General features: G+C 43.9%; 3 protein-coding genes across 5 annotated transcripts; 2 read left to right on the top strand and 1 right to left on the bottom strand.

The window, feature by feature from the left end:
- Positions 1-10: 10 nt before the first annotated feature.
- Positions 11-5,168, bottom strand: CIB3 (calcium and integrin binding family member 3). Of its 2 annotated transcripts, XM_061466904.1 has the most exons (7): positions 4,638-5,168; positions 4,370-4,506; positions 4,021-4,055; positions 2,231-2,342; positions 1,736-1,883; positions 686-881; positions 11-257 (listed from the first exon to the last, which is right to left on the bottom strand). In XM_061466904.1, exons 2-7 carry the CDS (start codon positions 4,418-4,420, stop codon positions 236-238), a joined length of 564 nt encoding a protein of 187 aa, XP_061322888.1. In that variant the 5' UTR covers positions 4,421-4,506; positions 4,638-5,168; the 3' UTR covers positions 11-235. The 2 variants fall into 2 exon arrangements, with proteins under 2 accessions (XP_061322888.1, XP_061322887.1); XM_061466903.1 differs by lacking the exon at positions 4,370-4,506.
- Positions 5,169-5,750: 582 nt separating this feature from the next.
- On the top strand, positions 5,751-6,925 carry FAM32A (family with sequence similarity 32 member A). The gene is made up of 4 exons (XM_061466893.1): positions 5,751-5,906; positions 5,969-6,107; positions 6,195-6,248; positions 6,396-6,925. The coding sequence occupies exons 1-4, from the start codon at positions 5,830-5,832 to the stop codon at positions 6,462-6,464; spliced, it is 339 nt and encodes a 112-aa protein (XP_061322877.1). The 5' UTR covers positions 5,751-5,829; the 3' UTR covers positions 6,465-6,925.
- A 408-nt stretch (positions 6,926-7,333) lies between these two features.
- Positions 7,334-15,824, top strand: AP1M1 (adaptor related protein complex 1 subunit mu 1). Of its 2 annotated transcripts, none has more exons than XM_061466881.1 (12): positions 7,334-7,414; positions 7,988-8,144; positions 8,452-8,519; positions 9,089-9,219; positions 9,362-9,509; positions 10,127-10,253; positions 10,620-10,762; positions 11,361-11,432; positions 11,650-11,808; positions 12,468-12,593; positions 12,796-12,871; positions 13,894-15,824. In XM_061466881.1, exons 1-12 carry the CDS (start codon positions 7,373-7,375, stop codon positions 13,914-13,916), a joined length of 1,272 nt encoding a protein of 423 aa, XP_061322865.1. In that variant the 5' UTR covers positions 7,334-7,372; the 3' UTR covers positions 13,917-15,824. The 2 variants fall into 2 exon arrangements, with proteins under 2 accessions (XP_061322865.1, XP_061322866.1); XM_061466882.1 differs by lacking the exon at positions 7,334-7,414 and adding an exon at positions 7,511-7,656.
- Positions 15,825-19,362: the final 3,538 nt, after the last annotated feature.

Raw genomic sequence — 19,362 nt, 5'->3', positions numbered from 1 at the left:
GTTTTTGTTAACATTGCAAGGAAAATAGACATTTTGATAAATGACAGAGAAATCACGATGAAGAGCTTAATGAATTGCTCTTTCTAAAGATGTAAAAGAGACAGAGTTCTGCGACTGGTTCAGTTACCAGAAGTTGTCCTCTTTGCTCCCTTCCTTTTGCTCCCTCATGGACGGTGATCTCAGTAATCGTTGTTGGAGGTTCAGGAAATGCTTGCCTCCACATGTTTCACTAGATTCAGATTCGAATGTGAAATGTGCTATTAAAGAAAGAGGAAGTAATGATCACTTATGTGTCGATCAATTAAAAGGATTCACTACAATTAATCCTATAAATTGGAAACTTTGTACATTAAAGAAATGCAACATTTGAGTGCTGCTTTGTGCACAGTGTGTGTCAGAAACCACAGTAAGACTCTGCCAGGCACCATCTCGTATACTTCTCGGTGGAGCCTAAGAGCTAATACATTTTAAGTTGAGGACTTAAATGTCCAGAATCTATCAGAGGCTCCAAAAGCAACTCAAGAAGCCTCCCTGCTTTTTCAAGCATCTGTTTTACCCAGTGGACAGCTCTACTGCTTCTGTCAGGGATCTGCAGTGACTGAGGAGACATAAAATACACACTATAGAGACTTCTGACAAAAAAAATAAGATCAATCTTGTGTTAGAAATGCAAAGCAGGTCTTACCTAAGGAAATCTGGAGCCCGTATTATCATATGCTGGAAGTCTTCCAGAGACAGCTTGCCATCGTTGTCCACGTCAGCTTCGTAAATCACCTTTTCACATACAAGGCTCACTTCTTCTGGGGTGAGTTCATTTCGGGTTAATTTGTTGACTGTTTTCTCCAGATCAGATTTGCATATGTAGTCATCGTTGTTAAAATCTGGCAAAGGAAACAAAAGGGATTCAAAGTGACAAAACTCAGCCCTTTGACGTGGTCGACTGCCAAGCCCTAACAGGAAAGGTTTGGTTCCCAGGGCATGATGTATTTACGAGGAGAAATTTCAAATCAGAAATGCTTATCTGTGCTTGCTTGTATAAAAATGAAACAAAATTAAAAATCCTGGAATAATCCCCCCCCCGTCATACTTAAGGGGAATGGTTGTGAATAGTTTCATGGCTAAACATAGCCTAGCCATCCTTAAATTGCTCTAGTAAAGCACTACTACTGAACTAAAAGCAAGAGCTAGTTAAGTCAAAGGAAGAGAACGAGCTGTGCAGTTTTGGTGGGGCTTTACTTCTGTGAGACCTTGGCTGAATCATGCACAGTTTAAATGGTGAGAAAAAGCTGTTGGTTGGTTGATGTATTCTTTGGCTTTAGCCGATCATAAGGAAAGTAACTGCAAAAAGAAAAACAATCTTTCAATTTGTCCTTGGAGCAAGATGCTCCAAAACCACCCCACAGGGTATTTATGGGCAGCCAGATCGCTTGTGCTGCGCTTTTCCAAGCAGTCCCTCAGACACAAGTGTTTTTTACATGTTTATCAGCTCTTGAAAGCTGCAGATAATTTCAGGTTGTAAATTTTGGAGTAAACCCTAACCCCAGATAAAGAAGAGACAAAAGGGTAAAGACGACCAGAAGTTTTTAGGAGAGACTTTCAAATGCAATGAAATGAAAGGCTGTATTAAAACATGTCTAACTAGCATCATTACTGTGACAAAACAAATTATTTTGCATCCCTACACGAAGCTGCAGGATCTCCCCAAAGTTGACTTTTTAATGCACATCTCACTCACCATAAATTTTAAAAGCATAATAAGCTTTCAAGTCTCTGGGAGCCATTTCACTCATCACTGAAAACATGTCCAAAAAATCATCTAAAGTCATGTTGCCATCTCCACCCTCTGAGAAAACCTCTGCTATCCGCTGGCGGAACGGGTTGTCCTGGGAAACAGAACACAGGAGCAGGGGAAGGTCATCTTTACCAGCACTTATTTCACTGCAGAGAAGACAATTGGAGCGAGATTATTTTTGCTGTAACCTCTTTTTGGCAAGTGCTCCCTTTTCTGCTGTTCTGTTCTTGTAGGCAGAGGTAGACACAGCTGCAGCCCTCTTTAACCTTTACGCCGTTTCAGAGTGCTTTCGGGAATCACTAGAAGCTTCCAGAAAGCCTTTTGACTTCAATAGCCAAAATTTCTTTGTATTTCAGCCTCCCAGCAATTAGTAGTGGATAAATTATTCAAACAGGGTTAGATTAAACCGAAATGTGTCACTCGATTCCAGTTGTGTACCTTTAGCTCTGGCATGCTGCCAATGAGTTCATAGGGAAGTGTCACGTCTGGTTTACGTGTGTAGTCGAGCGGAACTAGCTGTGGGGCTAGATCTCGGTATCTGTAAAACAGTCTGCAACAGAAAGAAAGATTTGTTTAGGGAACAAGTTCTGTAGATCTCCAGGAGCAGTGTGTCTTTTCCAGGACTGCCTTTTCCATCTCACTCCTCACGCTTTGCGTGCGTTACCAGATCGGTAGCAGTCACTAAATAACGTTTAGTGTGCTCTGTAGTTGGTGGTGGAAGGGAGTATTAAAAAGAACTCTTCAACTGGTGAAAAATGCAAAGCCTTTCATATTCACGGAACAGTCAGGTGAAAATGCTTACCCAGGTCAGGCAGCCAAACCACTAGATACCGTGTATCTGAAACCAGAATTTTACAGTTTCAGATGTATTTCTGCTTTACGACTGGGTATACTTAGGTGTCTGTGTTTATGAGAACAAGGCACAAGACCTTCCACATGCAGGTCCACCTAATCAGTTTCCAAACAGAGAAATGCTTGTGGCAAGGCAAAAGGGATTTATTTTCTGAGTCCACAGTGAATGTGACCAAAAAAAATGGGCTTAAACTGGAGCATGAAAGATTCAGTTTAAACAGCAGAATAAAACCCCGAACGCCTAAAGCCATGGGCAGGAAGAGCTATCTGGAACTAACTCTAGCAGGATTCTATCCACCCTGAGTATCTTCCTGTTTTTCATAGAACTCAGGGTCAAAAGACAGAAAATGTGTGTAAGGATATTAATTTATCCAACACTTTCATGATGCTGTTTCCTTTAGTTCTCGTGCTAGAGTAAGGAATAAGCTGTTGGTAACAGCCATTACCAACAAAACAGTAGGGCAGAACCTTAAAAGGGATCCTTATCAATAATAAATGTCTTATGACACAGTTATGGCTCTGGCATCTATTTACGGTGTGGAAAGATGACTGGTTTAGATTTCAGTTATTACAGAGCCACTCACATTTTATCCTGTCTAGAATTCATACACAGATGTGCAGGTTCTGAAGAGGGACATGCTCTGGACAAGGTTGTTACCTTCAGCTGAATTAGCAAAAAACAGTGGGGACATCTTGAGAGATGCAGAACCTGAGCACTTCCCTTTCTGCTGGAACACCAAATGGTTAAGAATGGCAAGTGCAACTTCAATAGTGTGGGTGTTACTACCTGAGTAAGGATTTTAATGAGAGGAGAACAAGTTCAGGTTTTCAGTGAAGATTCTCAGTCTTACATGAACAGAATACTGAGCCTGTCTTTGTCAGATCCTTTGGCCAGAGATTAAACGGAGTGCTTGATGGGGTGACTGAAGGCTTTGGGAACAATGCATCTTAGAGCAGTATCATTATTTATAAGAAGACATGAAGAAAATTTGACATGGTCATGAAGGTTTTCATAAACCAGGCAAAGTATTCTGAAGAATAACAGTACACTTGGAAGCATCTGTCATAAAACAAGGCGAAAGGAATGTGGATGTCCCTGGCAAAGGAGGCACTGATATAACCTTTTACATTTATCTCTGTTAACAAGAGAGAGACTGGTACCTTAATACAGAATTTAGGATTCTGGCTCAGTTTAGGATAGATACCAGAGAGTTTGTACACAAAAAGGCAACAAAAATGCTCTGGCTTCCCAAAGGTATCACTCTGAATTTGTGTAAATCCATTTCCAAACTATTTCTAAATACCTCACCCTATATGTAACTCATCTTTATAACAATCTCTGTCTTTTACCCACAAAATGCATATAGAAAACTCACCTCAGTATTTCTTTCCTTGTAAAGAATGTGCAGTCCTGTGAAATAAGAAAAGATATAACATGTAATGCCGGTATTTAGCATGCACTGACCCAAACTTTTCCCATATAGCAGCTTAAATGGAGTTACACTGCAATATATGTGGCCAAGCATTAAAGCTCTTTCTTTTTGGCACATAATTAAGAGTATTTTATAACTCTTCTTCTAGATGTAAGAATCAAACTATGTTAGTAAAATCTTTGCTGTAGTTTAGTACTCCTAATTCATAGTTTTTAAGAGAGTTTGTTTAAAAACCCCATTATTTGCCATTATTCAACGTTCTTTCCAAACAGCCATTTAGTTTGTTTTGTACCTGATACGCATCCAGTTGCTCTTGAGTGAAAACAGTTTGCTTGTTGCCCATTTCTAGCTCTGAATGCTAATTCTAGTCCCATCATTCTTTCCTCGGGGACACCTTTATAGGCAGGCTGGATATTCAGTTATTAAAAGCTGCAACAATGAGGTTCAGGTATAGCAGAGGATCAAGTAACCAGCTTCCCTGTTCCCCAGGCTGTAAAGTATCATAATAGGAGCATTTCATCAAATCTTTAGTCTCAAGGCTCTTATCCAGCATCACTCACCTGTCTCCGGTGTGCACAGTGGAGACTCATGTTACAGTATTTACCCAAACAAGTAACAGCAGCTGGTTTATGTCTTTGAAGCAGCAGGAAGACGTCATGGGGCATGCTTTTTTATCCCTTCACCTATGGTAAAATAACGGCAAAGCATCAGTGGTGTCTGTCTGCTTTAAGAATTAACACCAAATATTAGGAATTCATAACAGTGATGGTAACCCCTCATCCTTTCCTTCTCACTGCTCCCTGTAATACACATTATACACTAATATACCGTACTTTGTGCTGAAGGTAGTATCTATAAAGTCCAGTCCCTTTATTCTGTATTATCTGCTGATATACATCACCGCCACTTAATGATTATTAGCGTGACATGCATACGTATATAGTGCATATACATGTTCATACATGTGAACAGACATATGATGTTACAGGCTGCATGGAATATGCAAACAAGGGACGGAGGAAGAGGAGGCTGCACAACCACAGCCTTTATCTATTGATCACCTTCATTTCCTGGGCATTGCTACTGTGCCCGGTGTCCTCCCCTCAGTGAAGGAAGGGGCCTCATGCGCCAGTGTGCCTTCAGACAGAGTCATGGAATCATGGAATGGTTTGGGTTGAAGGGACCTTAAAGCTCCTCCAGCTCCAACCCCTGCCAGGGCAGGGACCCCTTCCACTGGAGCAGCTTGCTCCAAGCCCCTGTGTCCAACCTGGCCTTGAACACTGCCAGGGATGGGGCAGCCACAGCTTCTCTGGGCACCCTGTGCCAGCGCCTCAGCACCCTCACAGGGGAGAGCTTCTGCCTTGTATCCAGCCTAAATCTCCCCTGTTTCAGTCTGAACCCATCACCCCCGTCCTATCGCTCCAGTCCCTGATGCACAGCCCCTCTCCAGCATCCTTGCAGCCCCCTTCAGACACTGGAACTGCTCCGAGGTCCCCACGCAGCTTCTCTTCTCCAGGCTGCACAGCCCCAGTAAACCCCCCCGGGAATGGCGCTGCCCGGAGGGACACCGCGAGTGGGGCCGGGTTGATCCCGGCGCACCCCGGAGCTCCGCTCCCTCCCTTCAGGGCGGCCGCGGGCCTTCCCTCACGGCGGGAGGAGGCGGCGCGGGGGGGGGCGGGACGGGACGGGACGCGCCGTTGCCGTGGTAACGCCGGCGCCCGGCAGGGGGCGCCGTGGCGCGGCGGAAGAGCCATGGCGGACTACGAGGCGGTGCAGCGGGGCCCGCTGCGGCTGAAGGGCGGCGGAGCGGGGCTGGGCGCCGGCAAGCGGTGAGTACCGGGGGGGAACGGGGGGCAGCCGGGGTTGTGCCCTGACCGCCCTCCGCCAGCAGGAAGAAGAAGAAGGCAAAGGACAAGGCCCAGATCCTGGAGCAGATCGTGAGCAGCAAGAAGCAGGAGGAGGAGAAGAAGCGCGGCCTGGACAAGCGCACCCCGGCGCAGGTGGCCTACGAGAAGATGCAGGAGAAGCGGGTAAAAAACGGCTTTAAAACCCCCTTTGGAGCCCTCAGAGGCCAGCCCGGAGGGGCTGTGGGTAATTGGGCTCTCTTGTGTCTGCAGCAAATGGAGAGGATCCTGAAGAAGGCATCCAAAACCCATAAGCAGAGAGTGGAGGTGAGCTGAATTACCCTGATTCACGCAGGCTGCTGAGGCTTGGTGGGCTGGGGGAGCTGTTTTGCCTCCATGAAACACGGAACCGGGGCCTTGTGGTGATGTCAGCACCAAATACTCAACGTTCTCTTCCTCTTTCTCTCCCCTTAGGACTTCAACAGGCACTTGGATACTCTGACTGAGCACTACGACATTCCCAAAGTCAGCTGGACAAAGTGAACGGGCTGCTTTTCAAGGCTTTGGACCAGGGGGTGTGTTTTGTTGGTGTTAAGCAGGGTTGCCATGTGAATGTGTGTAATCCCCACACCCATCGTTTATCTGTCTCCCGAATGTTGATGGATTTGTACTTTTATTTTGTTGGTTTGGGTTTTGAAACCGAATGTTTAACAAAATCCGTCTTTTCTGACGAGCTCTGATTTATGATTGTGCAGAGGGTTTGGGGGTTTTTAGTGCTTACAGCAACAGTAAGGCCACAATCGATTGCTGTTAGCCAGCTGCAAAGGGTTCCTTTATTTATTTGGTATAGTTCTTTTCAGACATCCAGGCCTGGCAGCCTCTCATAGCATAAGTTTCTCTTGCAAGAGAGAGGAATTGTATAGTTTGTTTCCATCTAGAGGCGGAGGGTGTGCTGTAATGTGTAACATTAATGTCACTATTAAAATGCCGCTTTCATCCTTTTATTGGTGCCGATTTACCTATAAATGGGGGGGAAGAATTTGCGCGTGGAGTTTCTGTAGTGCCTCTTCTGTCTTTATAACTCGCGCTGCCTTTGAGACATGACATATGCCATGTACCTCAATTAAAACTCCAACATGCCTCTTAAACCTGAATATTGTTCTTGACTGGGAACACCATCCCTCTGCTCTTGCTGCCCGGAGCCCTCCCTCAGCCTGGGCAAACTTTCCCCTCTTACCCGGTGCTGCTTTCACCACCATGGGGGGAGGAAGACCCCGGGACTATTTACCTCCGCCCTCCGCGGCTGAACGTGTTCTTCCGCGGTCCCCTGCGCATGCCCCTCCTCGCAGCAGCCGGGTCTCGTTGCGCCGCTTCCTCCCGGAAGCGGAAGTGGGTGCGTGTGCGGCCCGGGCGACACGGCGGCCCCGGCGGGCGGCGGGGCGGCGGCGGCGATGTCGGCCAGCGCCGTCTACGTGCTGGACCTGAAGGGGAAGGTGAGGTCCGGCCGGGGCTGGAGGCGGAGGAGCGGCGTCCCTCGCCCCGGCGGGGGTGCTGAGGGGCCTGGAGGGTGCCCCGGCCTCGCTCGCTGGGGGCTGCGGGAGCCGCGCTCCCCTCTCCGGCACCTCCTTGCCGCCAGCCCAGCTTCTTGAGGCACTGCGGGCCTCAGCTGTAGCGGGAGAGTCGTGGCCTGTGGCTCGGCTCCGGGTGCTGAGGCGGGTGGCTGCGGAGAGCTGGGGTGCGACCTTGGGCACCCCAGGGGTAATTAATCTTTGCACTAATTGGAGGGAGTTTGTCTCAGAGGAGCTGGCTTGTTTTCCCGTCTCAAAAGAGTCGTTGGGGCTCGTGCGGCAGTAGGTGAAGAACAATGAAAAACATCAGTGCAGTGAAAGGTTAAGGAGTCGCGTTCTAATCAGTGTTTTAGCGTTGTGGTTTGCGTTTGTGCAATGGCTGGAGTGAAGTTAAAAGTTACTTAGTGAGGCCTTCCAAATACCTCGTGCATTGGCCTTGCATGGTAACATCATCTCGTGAAAGAGAAAAGAAAGATGAGTTTGTCCCTCTCTTCGTAGGTTCTTATCTGTCGGAATTACCGCGGAGATGTGGACATGTCAGAGGTGGAGCATTTTATGCCGATCCTTATGGAAAAGGAAGAAGAGGGGACACTTTCTCCCATTCTAGCACATGGAGGAGTTCGTTTTATGTGGATTAAACACAACAACTTATATCGTATCCTTTATACTGCAGATAACTCCTGTGTGCTGAGATACAGAGGGCTGCTACAATATTTGTGTTGTTTTGTGTCTAAATGCAAAGCTGGAGAATGGGTGAAGTAACATAAGGAGGCTTTATTAAATAAAGTTGGTTTATGCTTTGCATGGAGCAATGTGCACCAGCAGGACAGGGTGCAGAAAAGGGTTTATGTGAATTCTACTCTTTCCCAAAAGTTTATCTTCATTTCTTTCCTAAAGGCATTTATTAAACTTTTGTTTTTAGTGGTGACTTTGAATGCATTTTCCTGAGCATCCTTTATCAGTTGTTGCAACCTCCAAGAAAAATGCTTGTGTGTCACTGGTGTTTTCATTTTTATATAAAGTAGTTCAGGTGAGTATGAAATCTCCAAAGTCACTTCTGGCTTCTTTTCAGTTCAGTCTAAATCTAATCTAATTAAAAATGCCTAGAGCTTTCCCACAGATAAAGAACTCTATGGTAGTAGCGTTTTTTACTTTATAGTTGGTTATTTTGTAGAACTATCTTCCTGTAGTAATGGAATTGATATTTTGTAGCTGAGCAGGCAAAGGATGTGACACAATGCTGCAAGTAGTTGTACAAGGCCTGAGAACATGGAGAATGGTGAACTTGCTGCATGAGTAGTGGCATATTGTGTAGTTCCTATGGTTGGTTCATCTGTACCTGGTGTGAAAAAGATTTTCTCCAAAATAATTATTTTTCACAGTAGTTACAGTTGCTGTTAGGATTCTCTTAACTCTTTTAACGGAGGTGGATTTCCTGAGGCTGAATCTGCTGAACAGAATGCTGTTTGTGAATGAGGGTGTTTGGTTCAGGGCTTTTTAAGACTTGTGATTTTAGATACAAGAAGACATTCTGAATGTGCTGTACTTCCCTCAGTTAACATCCTTCTTTCTCCCCTCCCTCCTGTCATTTTGTTTCAGGTTTTTTCTGAATATTTCAAGGAGTTGGAAGAAGAGAGCATTAGGGACAATTTTGTTATTATTTATGAGTTGTTAGATGAGCTTATGGATTTTGGTTACCCACAAACCACTGATAGTAAAATTTTACAAGAGTAAGTATCATTCTGTGTCACTTACAGTGACAGACTTCTTGGAAAGTTTTGAGCATCCTTCCATATGCAAACAAATGCTTTGCTTTGGTCTAGGTAGCAAAAGAATTAATGTTCCTTTTCTTCATGCCAATTGTGTGTGAAGGTACATCACTCAGGAAGGCCACAAACTTGAAACTGGAGCTCCACGTCCACCTGCCACTGTTACCAATGCTGTATCATGGAGATCAGAAGGGATAAAATACAGGAAAAATGAGGTGTTCCTGGATGTTATAGAGTCTGTTAACCTTTTGGTGGGTACCTTTTATTGTAACTTTGAATGAAAAGTGTAATGGAAAGTGGTGAAAGTGCTTTACTGTCTGAAAACCTGCAGGTTGCAATAAAAAGTCAGATTGACTGTGGCAAGTGGCCTGTGCTGCTGAAAACCATGTCAGTTATTGAGACCCAAGTACTACCCATAAGGACATCCAGTAGACAAACAGTGCTTTACTTGTATGCATTGTATAATCATAGAATGGTTTGGGTTGGACAGGGCCTTAAGATCATCAAGTTCCAGTCCCCCTGCCATAGGCAAGGTCTCCTCACTCTAGACCATGTCACTCAAGGCTCTGTCCAACCTGGCCTTCAACAGTGCCAGGGATGGAGCATTCACCACTTCCCTGGGCAACCTGTGCCAGTGTGTCACCACCCTCACAGTAAAGAATTTCTTCCTTGTATCTAACCTGAATTGCTGATTTCTGATCTGTCCTTCCCTCCTCTGTCTGTGCCCATCACCTCCCCAATCTAATCTGCTGGATTAATTTCTCAGGTGAAAGACATCCTAGAAGACTTGGGACATGGGGATGGGGTGGGAGTGCTTGATGTCCTAATGTATCCCATCAGAGCAGTCTTTCTTTTTGTTTTACTTCAGGTCAGTGCCAATGGGAACGTATTACGGAGTGAGATAGTTGGGTCCATTAAAATGCGAGTCTTCCTCTCGGGAATGCCAGAGCTGCGCCTGGGTTTAAATGACAAAGTTCTCTTTGATAATACAGGCCGTGAGTATTTCAGTGAAACCTCAATAATCATGAAAGATGTTGTCTGAAGTCAGCTGAAGTTCAGCTGAAAGGATTTAGTCAAGGATGATAGAAATACACCCCTTTTCAGTGTAGAAAACCACACTGGTTCTTGTGTGACGCTATCAGGCGAAGATGGAATACCATGGTAACGTGTGCTGACCACCTAGGTTTCCTCATCCCGTTTTTCACTGGGACTTCTGTAGTCCTAAAAAGCTCTAGCAAGCTAACAAACAAAGTGTCTAAAAGGGAGGAATGTCAGCAGACAACAGCTCTGCTGTGTGGCTGGCACTGATGAGACTTTGGACATCAGTTGTGCAGCACCTTGAAATACGTATTTATATCTAGGTGGCAAAAGTAAATCGGTAGAACTGGAAGATGTGAAGTTTCACCAGTGCGTTCGTCTCTCTCGCTTTGAGAACGACAGGACAATTTCTTTCATTCCGCCTGATGGAGAGTTTGAGCTCATGTCATATCGCCTCAACACCCACGTGAGTCTGGGTGTTTGCTTTTTCCATGATAACAGTTCAGATTGTAGGCAGCATTGCTAATAGGTTTCCCTTAATTATTTGTTTTCCTTAAAATCTGGGCAGCACGGTAGTTTTCAAATCAACTATTAATGAAGCTTTGTGCTCCTCTCTTTGGAGGAAGAATGAGTTTGGACTTGTCAGTAAACCTCTATTTTCAACTACTGTTGAAACTCTTCCTGAAGTAGCATTCCTGTGGTGACTTTTTCAGCTAAGTGCATGATGAAATGTCAGTGTAGCAATTGACCAGTGTCCTTGGTTCAGCTGGAGCAGTCATTTTTCTCCTTTCGACTTTAGTCTGAGAACAATGCTGATAACACACTGATGGTTTTGTCCTCAGACTAAAGTCAAGAATTTGGTCCTTGGTCCATGGCATATCAATGCTTGCTCATTTGTATAATTGTATTTTTAATAAACCCCCAACTTGGTTATCGTTGCAGGTACCACAGACTTTGTTTTCTGTGGGGTTCACGTGTTGAGTGTAGCTTTATGGGGAAGCAACATTGGAATGACCACGTCAAAGGAAAACTACAGCTGTTAAACGTGTTTCTTCTCTCATTAGGTAAAGCCACTGATCTGGATTGAGTCTGTGATTGAAAAACATTCCCACAGCCGCATCGAGTACATGATCAAGGTCAGCAATTCTAATCATGGCTAATTTCAGTCTTTCATTTGTTCTCAAAGCTTGACAAGCAGTTCGGGCATTTCTAACTTCATTAGTAAGCGTGTGTTACATCTCTGTTCCTTGCTGTGTAGGTTGGGACAGGGGGAATTGTGTGTCTCAGCACTCACTAGCATAATGGAAATATTTAGAGGGCTGCTTTTCTGATGCAGTTTTTCAATTTCTTCAGGCAAAAAGTCAGTTTAAACGTCGATCAACTGCCAACAACGTGGAGATTCACATTCCAGTTCCAAACGATGCGGACTCGCCAAAGTTTAAAACCACTGTTGGAAGTGTCAAATGGGTTCCAGAGAACAGTGAAATTGTGTGGTCCATTAAGTCTTTTCCAGTAAGTGTTATTTTTAGTCTTATTACCTGCTAGTGTAATAATTAATTAATATTAATATTTTATGCATGTTCAGACTCTGCCTATTAGAAGCAGATTCTAATATCTAATAGTATCTAATAGTACTGGCTTCTTCCTCTTCTCCCTTGGCTGAAGGGTTGGAACTTGCTAGGAGATGTTTAAGATACTGCTGTTTATATTAGTTTAACTGGGATATTTTTTTCAGAACAAGGTTAGAGAGCAGATTTTTGAGCCATGTCTGTGGATGGTGTAATCCCTTGGCCTAGGTTTTAGCAGCAGCTGTTTAGTTTGTCAGACTGTGTTTCTTGGGTGGTTCCGTGAGCATGAGCTCTTTCAGATGCCAATGGAGTGGTGGTACAGCTGTCTGTCACTGTTTAGTCAGAAAGGGCAGCAGCATTTTTCTCATTTGAGTATGAGCCTGGAAGAAAATGAATTGTGCCTCAGGCTGGTCCTAATTTTATCTGAATCTTAAAAAAAAAACAAAACCTTTTTTAAATAAAAACAAGTGCTCGCTTTTAAGTCCTAGAGAAGAGCTGGAGGGATGGTGGAGCTCAGTGATTTGGCATTAAGAATATACCACTTGTGTTGTTGCAAGTGTGTTGTATTTTTTCTTCAAGAAAAAAATCTGTCCTTTTTGCTAGGGTGGAAAAGAATACCTGATGAGAGCTCACTTTGGACTTCCAAGTGTTGAAGCTGAAGATAAGGAAGGAAAACCTCCCATAAGTGTAAAGTTTGAGATTCCATATTTCACCACTTCAGGAATCCAGGTTAGTAGCTGAAAATAGAAATACTGACGAGTATTTTTAGGCTCTTCGTGCACAAGTTTTTCTCATCTCAGTGATTCCTGTTCAATGTTACCCATAATCCATATTTTTGACCCACCCAAAAAATCTTATTTTTATCTTCTTTGCTAAATGCTGCTTGGCTTACACTGGAGACTTCATTTCTTTAACATCCCTTTCTTTCTAGGTTCGTTACTTAAAGATAATTGAGAAGAGTGGCTATCAGGCTCTCCCATGGGTTCGTTATATTACCCAGAATGGAGGTAAGTAGAATCATAGAATCACAGAATGGTTTGGGTTGGAAAGGACCTTCATACCGTTTCAACCCCCCTGCCATGGGCAGGGACACCTCACACTAGACCATGTCACCCAAGGCTCTGTCCAACCTGGCCTTGAGCACTGCCAGGGATGGAGCATCTACCACCTCTTTGGCTAAACCTGCTCCAGTGCCTCACCACCCTCACAGTGAAGAACTCCTTCCTTATCTCTAATCTGAAATTCCCCTGTTGCAGTTTGAACCCATCACCCCTTGTCCTATCCCTACAGTCCCTGATGAAGAGCCCCTCTCCAGCATCTTTGTAGCTCCCTTCAGACACTGGAAGATGCTCTGAGGTCTCCATGCAGCTTCTTCTCTCGAGGCTGAGCAGCCCCAATGTTCTCAGCCTGTCTTCATATGAGAGGTGCTGCAGGCCCTGATCATCCTCCTGGCCTCCTCTGGACTTGCTCCAATAGCTCCATGTCCTTTCTATGTTGAGGACACAAGAAAGCAATACACTGTAGGCATCTCCAGCTTTCATATTTTGTTTCCCTAGCCCAAACCTCCAAATAGAAACGCACAAATGCAGTTTGCTCATATTCCTAAGTATTAAACTATATGGTTTAGACACAGATTAAGGTTTGCTGCTTTTTAAAGTCACCTTTTTTGGTGTCTTAATGAAAGACCCAATGGGATAGTTCACTATTTTGTAATTAAGCTGAGATTTGGTGAGATTTTTGGGATATAAATTTAAAAAGAGATCACTCACACATACTATTCTGCCAGCTTCAAGATGTATGAGCCGCTGTCTACTATAAGATACTAGATTGTTAGCAAGTAAAAGTGGTACTGGTGGGGGGGGGTGTTGTTTTTTTTCTGCCTGCAGTTACCTTAATCACTTTAGAGCTCATTATCTTGGCCATTCTAAGCAAAGTTATGGGTTTATTTGACATCTCTTCATCCCCATTTGCTCATCTGCTTTGCTGAAAGGATTTACTAAACCACTTTTGGCTTTTTTCCCCTTTACAGACTACCAGCTTCGAACACAGTAAAACCCCTCGCAAGAACCACAGACAACAGAACTTCAAGCCTGGAATTTGTTTGCAGAAGCTTCTGTGGTACTGAGAGCTGTGAATGTTGTTGCCAAGGGTCTTGTTTCTGCAGTCTTGGATTGGCAGGACAGAGATTGGAAATTTACTGTTTTCAATAATGTGTTTGAGCATTTGAACCATTAGTATTGATTGTGTGAATATTTATTTCATTCTTAGAACATGCTGATCTTGCTGCTAAATGCTAATTCTGAGTAGCAGTTACCTTGAGGAGCCAGGAATACAGAACAGACCTTGAGAATGTCTTGTCAATGCCTTGTCTGTTACATCCACAAAGTTTCTAGTATTCATCTTTTAGGATCTCTAAAGACATTGGCAGGGTTATGCTACAAATTAGGGAGACAATTGTGCAATTAAAATGACTGCTGAACACTTAGTTGTATTTAGCCCAAGGTATTTATTTTTTTCTGGGCATATGGGTGCCTTAACTCATTCAAAGCTCTGTTAACTTATAAAAATTAATGGAAAATGTGTTTCAAGTCAATGTGAAATCAACACTATTTGCTCTTCTTTTGCATGGTTTCAAACCAGTTTGTCTGACAGAGCAACTTCAAGTGAAGGGTTTGGAAATGAAAATATGGGTTTGTTAAAGACTTAAGTTAACCAAGAACAAGGGATCACAGGAGTAAATGTCTATGGGAACATCTCTGTAGAAGCATGATGATTGCTAGTTTGAGTTAGTCAGAATGCAGACTGAAAAGTTTCAACCGTATGCTACCCCTAGGGCATGGAAACGCTCTGCCAATTGATGAGCTTTTGCTTTCTTTTAATTTCTGTTTGTAAAACAAGTTCCAAACTCTAATAAGTAAGCATAAAACCTTAGATTAATTATTGGAAGAAAGATCAAAATCATTTTGGAGGTGATGACATTTGGTCGGAAGATGGGATTTTTACTGTTATTTTTCCAGATGATAGTAACATACTCCAACCTCTTCTGGCAAATTGATTGGTGTTGGTGAAGAGGCTGATAAAAATACAGTTGCCATTTTAATTCCAGCTTGCCTTTGTGTTAATTTAGGGTAAATATTTCCCTTTTTTGGTATAGCTTGCTAGAATTTAACTTTATTTGTCCTAAGGGAGATGCTTTCTTTCTCAGTCTTTTCCATTTGTAAGCAACTAGAATTCTAGCTTCCTGGCAGATGGATAACAGTTCAGAATGTTATACTTAAAGGTATTATGTTTTTTTACATACTGTTTCATTTTGTATTCTGAGAAGCTAAGGTTGGCATGGGTGTACATAGTTATTTTGATTTAATTTGGGGTGGGGTTTTTTTCCAGAAAAAATGATGGTTATCAGTATTTTTCTTTATAAACAGTTTTTAGAATGCTTTGGTTTGAATTTAGTACTCCTGACAGATGCTAAACTTAAACCAGCAGAAACTAAATATATGTCTGCAAACGTGATGTACTACACTGTGCTCAAGGTTTCTCCACACCACTCTGGTGACAGTCCTTGACTCTCCCGCCAGATCGAGAAGACCTTTCACTCATTGTCCCCACTAAATCCTTGTAGACCCTATATATAGATATACTTGGGTATACAGTATATACTGTTAGCAAAAAGACCCAGTTAAATTCCCTTGCAGTGCAGCTGCTGTGACACTAGGGGAAGATCTGCCTCAGGAAGGACTGATCTCTGCTGGTACCGAGGCAATACCAGTTAGGCGCTGGTAGGTGTGGATGTGTGTATTCTGCAGTAAGGTTAGTGTATTTGCCACCTCACAAGCTCAATGTTGAAACAAATTAAATCATCCTCAAGATTTGGTTCCACCACTCATTTTCATGTGAACAATGAAGCTTATGACTGGACTGAACATTTTTATATTAAAACTGTAACTGGTGGACAAATCATTCTCTCAGGACTGTTTTTCTTCCAAGTGTTCTATTATTTGTCTGTAAAATGTGACTCTTGATCACTGTTTGCTTTCCTGTTAAGGGTTGTATCTTGCAGACCAGGACAGCGTTTTCTCCTGTTTCTGTTTCAGTGATGGGGCATCAGCCATGCTTGTCCAGGAAGTAATAAAGGGCAAAACCTCTGCTTTGAGTCAGTTGTACTTCAGATTGTAGCCTCTAATCTTCAAGTACCCTCAGCTGTTCTGATACGAGGCCTGAGTGATTGGAACTGACTTCATATTCCTCTCCCTGATTTGTCAACCAAATACTGACGAAACCTTTGCTCACTGCTTGTTCCCTGCCAAATCTGCCTATGTGCCATAAAACTAGTGCTCGTTATCACCCTCTATTTCAGAAAGCAAAATAAACCCTACGTCTTCATCCATTCCTTGTTGAAGTGTTGGGTTGTTTGGGCAGAAAGGCACAAACTCAGTGCTAGCATCTCTAGCTCTTATTCAAGGAGTAACTTGTTTATCCTTTGTAAGCTTTGTTCTCAGAGCAGCTGCTAAATCTTCCTTCTCTTGGTGCCTTCTGTTCTCTGCCTAGTATGGAAAACTGTAAGTTTGATGGTCTGCTGCTGCCTTACAGGTTAATACCTAATACAAAATACTTCTAAAAGACAATTTGCACAATTCAGGTAAGCAGTGAAGTGTCTCATCTGTGTTTTCAGCTCCACATGGTTTCATAGCTGTGTTACCTGGAATTTGGAATATTGAAAGACTAAACTTAGGTAGCTCTGCAACCGCTGTTCCTAAGCCTGATGTTTAAACGTTCTCTGCAGTCTTAGTGATACCCTGGAAGCAGGCTGTTTTTTTCCTCAGTGAGCTTAAGTGTGTTTCCCTTCTCTATCCTACCACAGACTGCTGGCTTAGATATTTCAGCAGCAGGAAGCAGTCCCCTCTCCCTTTCTTGGCATGCAAGACTAACCTCATCTACTCATTATTTAATTGCTAGCCGATTAGATAGCTGTCCCTCAAGGTGCGTCAGCGGCACTCCCCGCTGCAGTAAATAGGTAGTGTTACTTCCTGTAGTAGTGTGTGTGTGTGTATCTGATCTCTTGGCTTTCTTAGAATGAAAGATTGCAACGAACTCTTTCCTTTTTTCTTGTTCCCTTCACGGCCACTTCTGCCAGTAGATGGCACTGGGAGCTCACTGTGTGTGTTAATGACCAGAGTCGTGCAAACTGTGTACTAAATGTGTCTCTTCGTTTGGACAGTACAGCTATTTTAGTGCCTCTGAAAAAACCCTATCTGAAAGTATTTGGTTTTTAGGCCGATGCAGTCAGATTGTTGGAGGTCAGTAACTTCTCTGTAGTTTTAGATTCTCTCTGTTCTTTCTGTTACTCCCATGTGGCTGATAGTGGTGATACTGCGAGGCAGAGCAGGGGGCATCAGCCAAAGGAAGGGATGTGCTGATCCACGGTGCCACTGAAGCAGCTACTTGTTGTTTGTTGTACGTTGGCTGGGACCTTGCTGGGTCACAAGGCTTAGCTGGTCTGAAAGCTCCTGCTTGGTACAACATGTGTGAGAGAGCATCTTCTTCCCTTTCCCCCCCCTACTTGATTATCTCTTGAGAAGACTCTTTGTCTCAGTAAAAGGAGCCAGAACCTGCCTCCCAATCAAGTAAAGTGGCTGCCAAAGCAAAGCTTCATTCCACATCTGCCTTCCCACTGGAGAGATTTTCTTTGGTGTTCTCTTTAATGTTTCTACTCTTCCTTGTTGCCATCCTTTATGCTTGTGTACTGATTGCACTGCTTATATTTGCTTCCCGACTCTAATCCCAGCCGGTTTTGTCTATGAAACATTCTTACACGTCGAAAAAGACAATAAGACTTTATCCATTGTGGGTTTGTCTGGGGTTAAGGGACTGCACCTGTTTATTTCTGACTGTGTACTCTCTGACAAGAAGTGGGCTTGGCATTTCTAGCTTTATCTGGTGCCAAATGCAGTGTGTTGCAATTCGTTCAGCACTTTTTTTCCCCTCTGTGGTTGACACCCACTGCTGTTTGTAACTTCAGCCGCCCTGGCACCACGAGGGTTGATGGCCTTGCAGAAAATAGCGTGAGAGAGCAAAGTTAAGGCCCAAGATGAATAATCTGCATTGCTATGGTAATTAATGATATAACAATGTCATTTACATTCCAGGAGAAGTCGTCCTGAAATCACAAACCATCGTAAACCACCTTCTCCACTGTGATTTTTGTGCAGCCTGGAATGTTCTGTGAGTCCTCCCCTCTGTATGCACAGATAAAACTTGTTTCTCTTGTAGCTGGGGCATGTTGTCTTGACTCAGCGTTTGTGCAAGCACAGTTAGTCACATCTCTCGCTGTACTCAGATGCAGGAGGTTCCCTTTTGGAGTTATTCCACTGTGTCATTAGCGCATTAGGTTGGGGTCTTTCTGTATGCCCTCCCTTCCAGGGCCCGGTGAGCTGGGCTGTACCTTTGATCTCTTTGCTTTTGGCACTGGGGGGTCTGTGTGCAGATCAGGGCCAGCTCTGGATGTGGGATCTTCACAACATGACCATTGCTCTGGGCAGCAGCACGTCTAGCTCTGGGTCTTGTGCCCCACTTCCTAAACAGCAAAACATAATGTGCTTTTGAAAGATAGGAGTTTAACTCACTTCTGTGTTTGTTCTCGTGGAAGTGAAGGACTGTTTTATTAGGAGCTTGGTGCAAACAGCCACCTGAAAGTGAGATCATCGAGAGCCCTGCGAAACCAATGGCATCGCATGGGAAGACTAAATCCACTTGTCCCAGTTCGTCTGCTCTGTGGGTGTTGCAGATTGGTTGGATCAGAGGATTTGGATAATTTTGAGTTTAATAGCAAAAATTATGCCCAGCTTAACTTATGACCTCTCCTTCTTCCCTCCTCAAGCTGTGAGCATCTCTTAATGCTCATTCTGCTCTTGTTGACTGCCCTGGCAGCTGCAGCATTGCACGGATGCAGCTTCATTTTGCTGTAGGTGGAATTACCCTGGGTTACTCTGCAAACAATGTGGGCTAGAACTTGGAGCCTCCGAGTTCATTTGCAGGCTGATGGTCAAATAAATAAGCAGAAACAGGCCTGAACCAAATGCTCAGCAACGTGAAGAACAAGGCACTCCCAAAGTCAGCGTGCAGGGCTAGGGCCAGGCCTGGAGAAAAGTTTTGTAGGCTTAGTTCAAATGTTGGCTGTGGATTTGTACCTTGGATCAAAGTTTTGGTGCAGGCCCTTCTCCAATATAAAGCGAAGAAACGTAAAACAACAAATACCCAGTGAAATCCAAACACAATCTGCTCGATGTTATGCTACAAGAATGAATGAACTCTGCCTCCCACCCTCTCCCACTGTGGCTTGCTGTGAATAAGCACTGCTCAAAGGAAACTAGCGCAAGAAGTTCTCTTTCCAGCAGGAATAACAATTGAGCAAGGAAAAACGCTGACTAGTTTTCTCCCTGCTCTTCCAGTTGGGCAGGTAGCGAGGAAGAGCAGATGGGGTGTATTCAAGCAACACTGA

The sequence above is a fragment of the Pezoporus flaviventris genome, unplaced genomic scaffold, assembly GCF_033815535.1.
Source record: "Pezoporus flaviventris isolate CSIRO_AGI_PZ_B2104156 unplaced genomic scaffold, CSIRO_AGI_Pfla_v1 ptg000043l, whole genome shotgun sequence".
In the NCBI taxonomy this organism is placed as follows: domain Eukaryota; kingdom Metazoa; phylum Chordata; class Aves; order Psittaciformes; family Psittacidae; genus Pezoporus; species Pezoporus flaviventris.
Note: the sequence above shows the minus strand (reverse complement) of the source record. Positions and strands in the feature narration are given on the sequence as shown.

Coding starts and splice junctions, on each gene's coding strand:
- CIB3 (XM_061466903.1), bottom strand. CDS start 4,742: ATGCCCCATGACGTCTTCCTGCTGCTTCAAAGACATAAACCAGCTGCT. Junction 2,343..4,020: donor ACAAGGAAAGAAATACTGAG/GTGAGTTTTCTA, acceptor TTTCTGTTGCAG/ACTGTTTTACAGATACCGAG. Junction 1,884..2,230: donor GCAGCATGCCAGAGCTAAAG/GTACACAACTGG, acceptor TCTGTTTCCCAG/GACAACCCGTTCCGCCAGCG.
- AP1M1 (XM_061466881.1), top strand. CDS start 7,373: ATGTCGGCCAGCGCCGTCTACGTGCTGGACCTGAAGGGGAAG. Junction 10,254..10,619: donor TCTCTTTGATAATACAGGCC/GTGAGTATTTCA, acceptor ATTTATATCTAG/GTGGCAAAAGTAAATCGGTA. Junction 12,872..13,893: donor TTATATTACCCAGAATGGAG/GTAAGTAGAATC, acceptor TCCCCTTTACAG/ACTACCAGCTTCGAACACAG.
- FAM32A (XM_061466893.1), top strand. CDS start 5,830: ATGGCGGACTACGAGGCGGTGCAGCGGGGCCCGCTGCGGCTGAAGGGC. Junction 5,907..5,968: donor GGGCTGGGCGCCGGCAAGCG/GTGAGTACCGGG, acceptor CTCCGCCAGCAG/GAAGAAGAAGAAGGCAAAGG. Junction 6,108..6,194: donor AGAAGATGCAGGAGAAGCGG/GTAAAAAACGGC, acceptor TTGTGTCTGCAG/CAAATGGAGAGGATCCTGAA.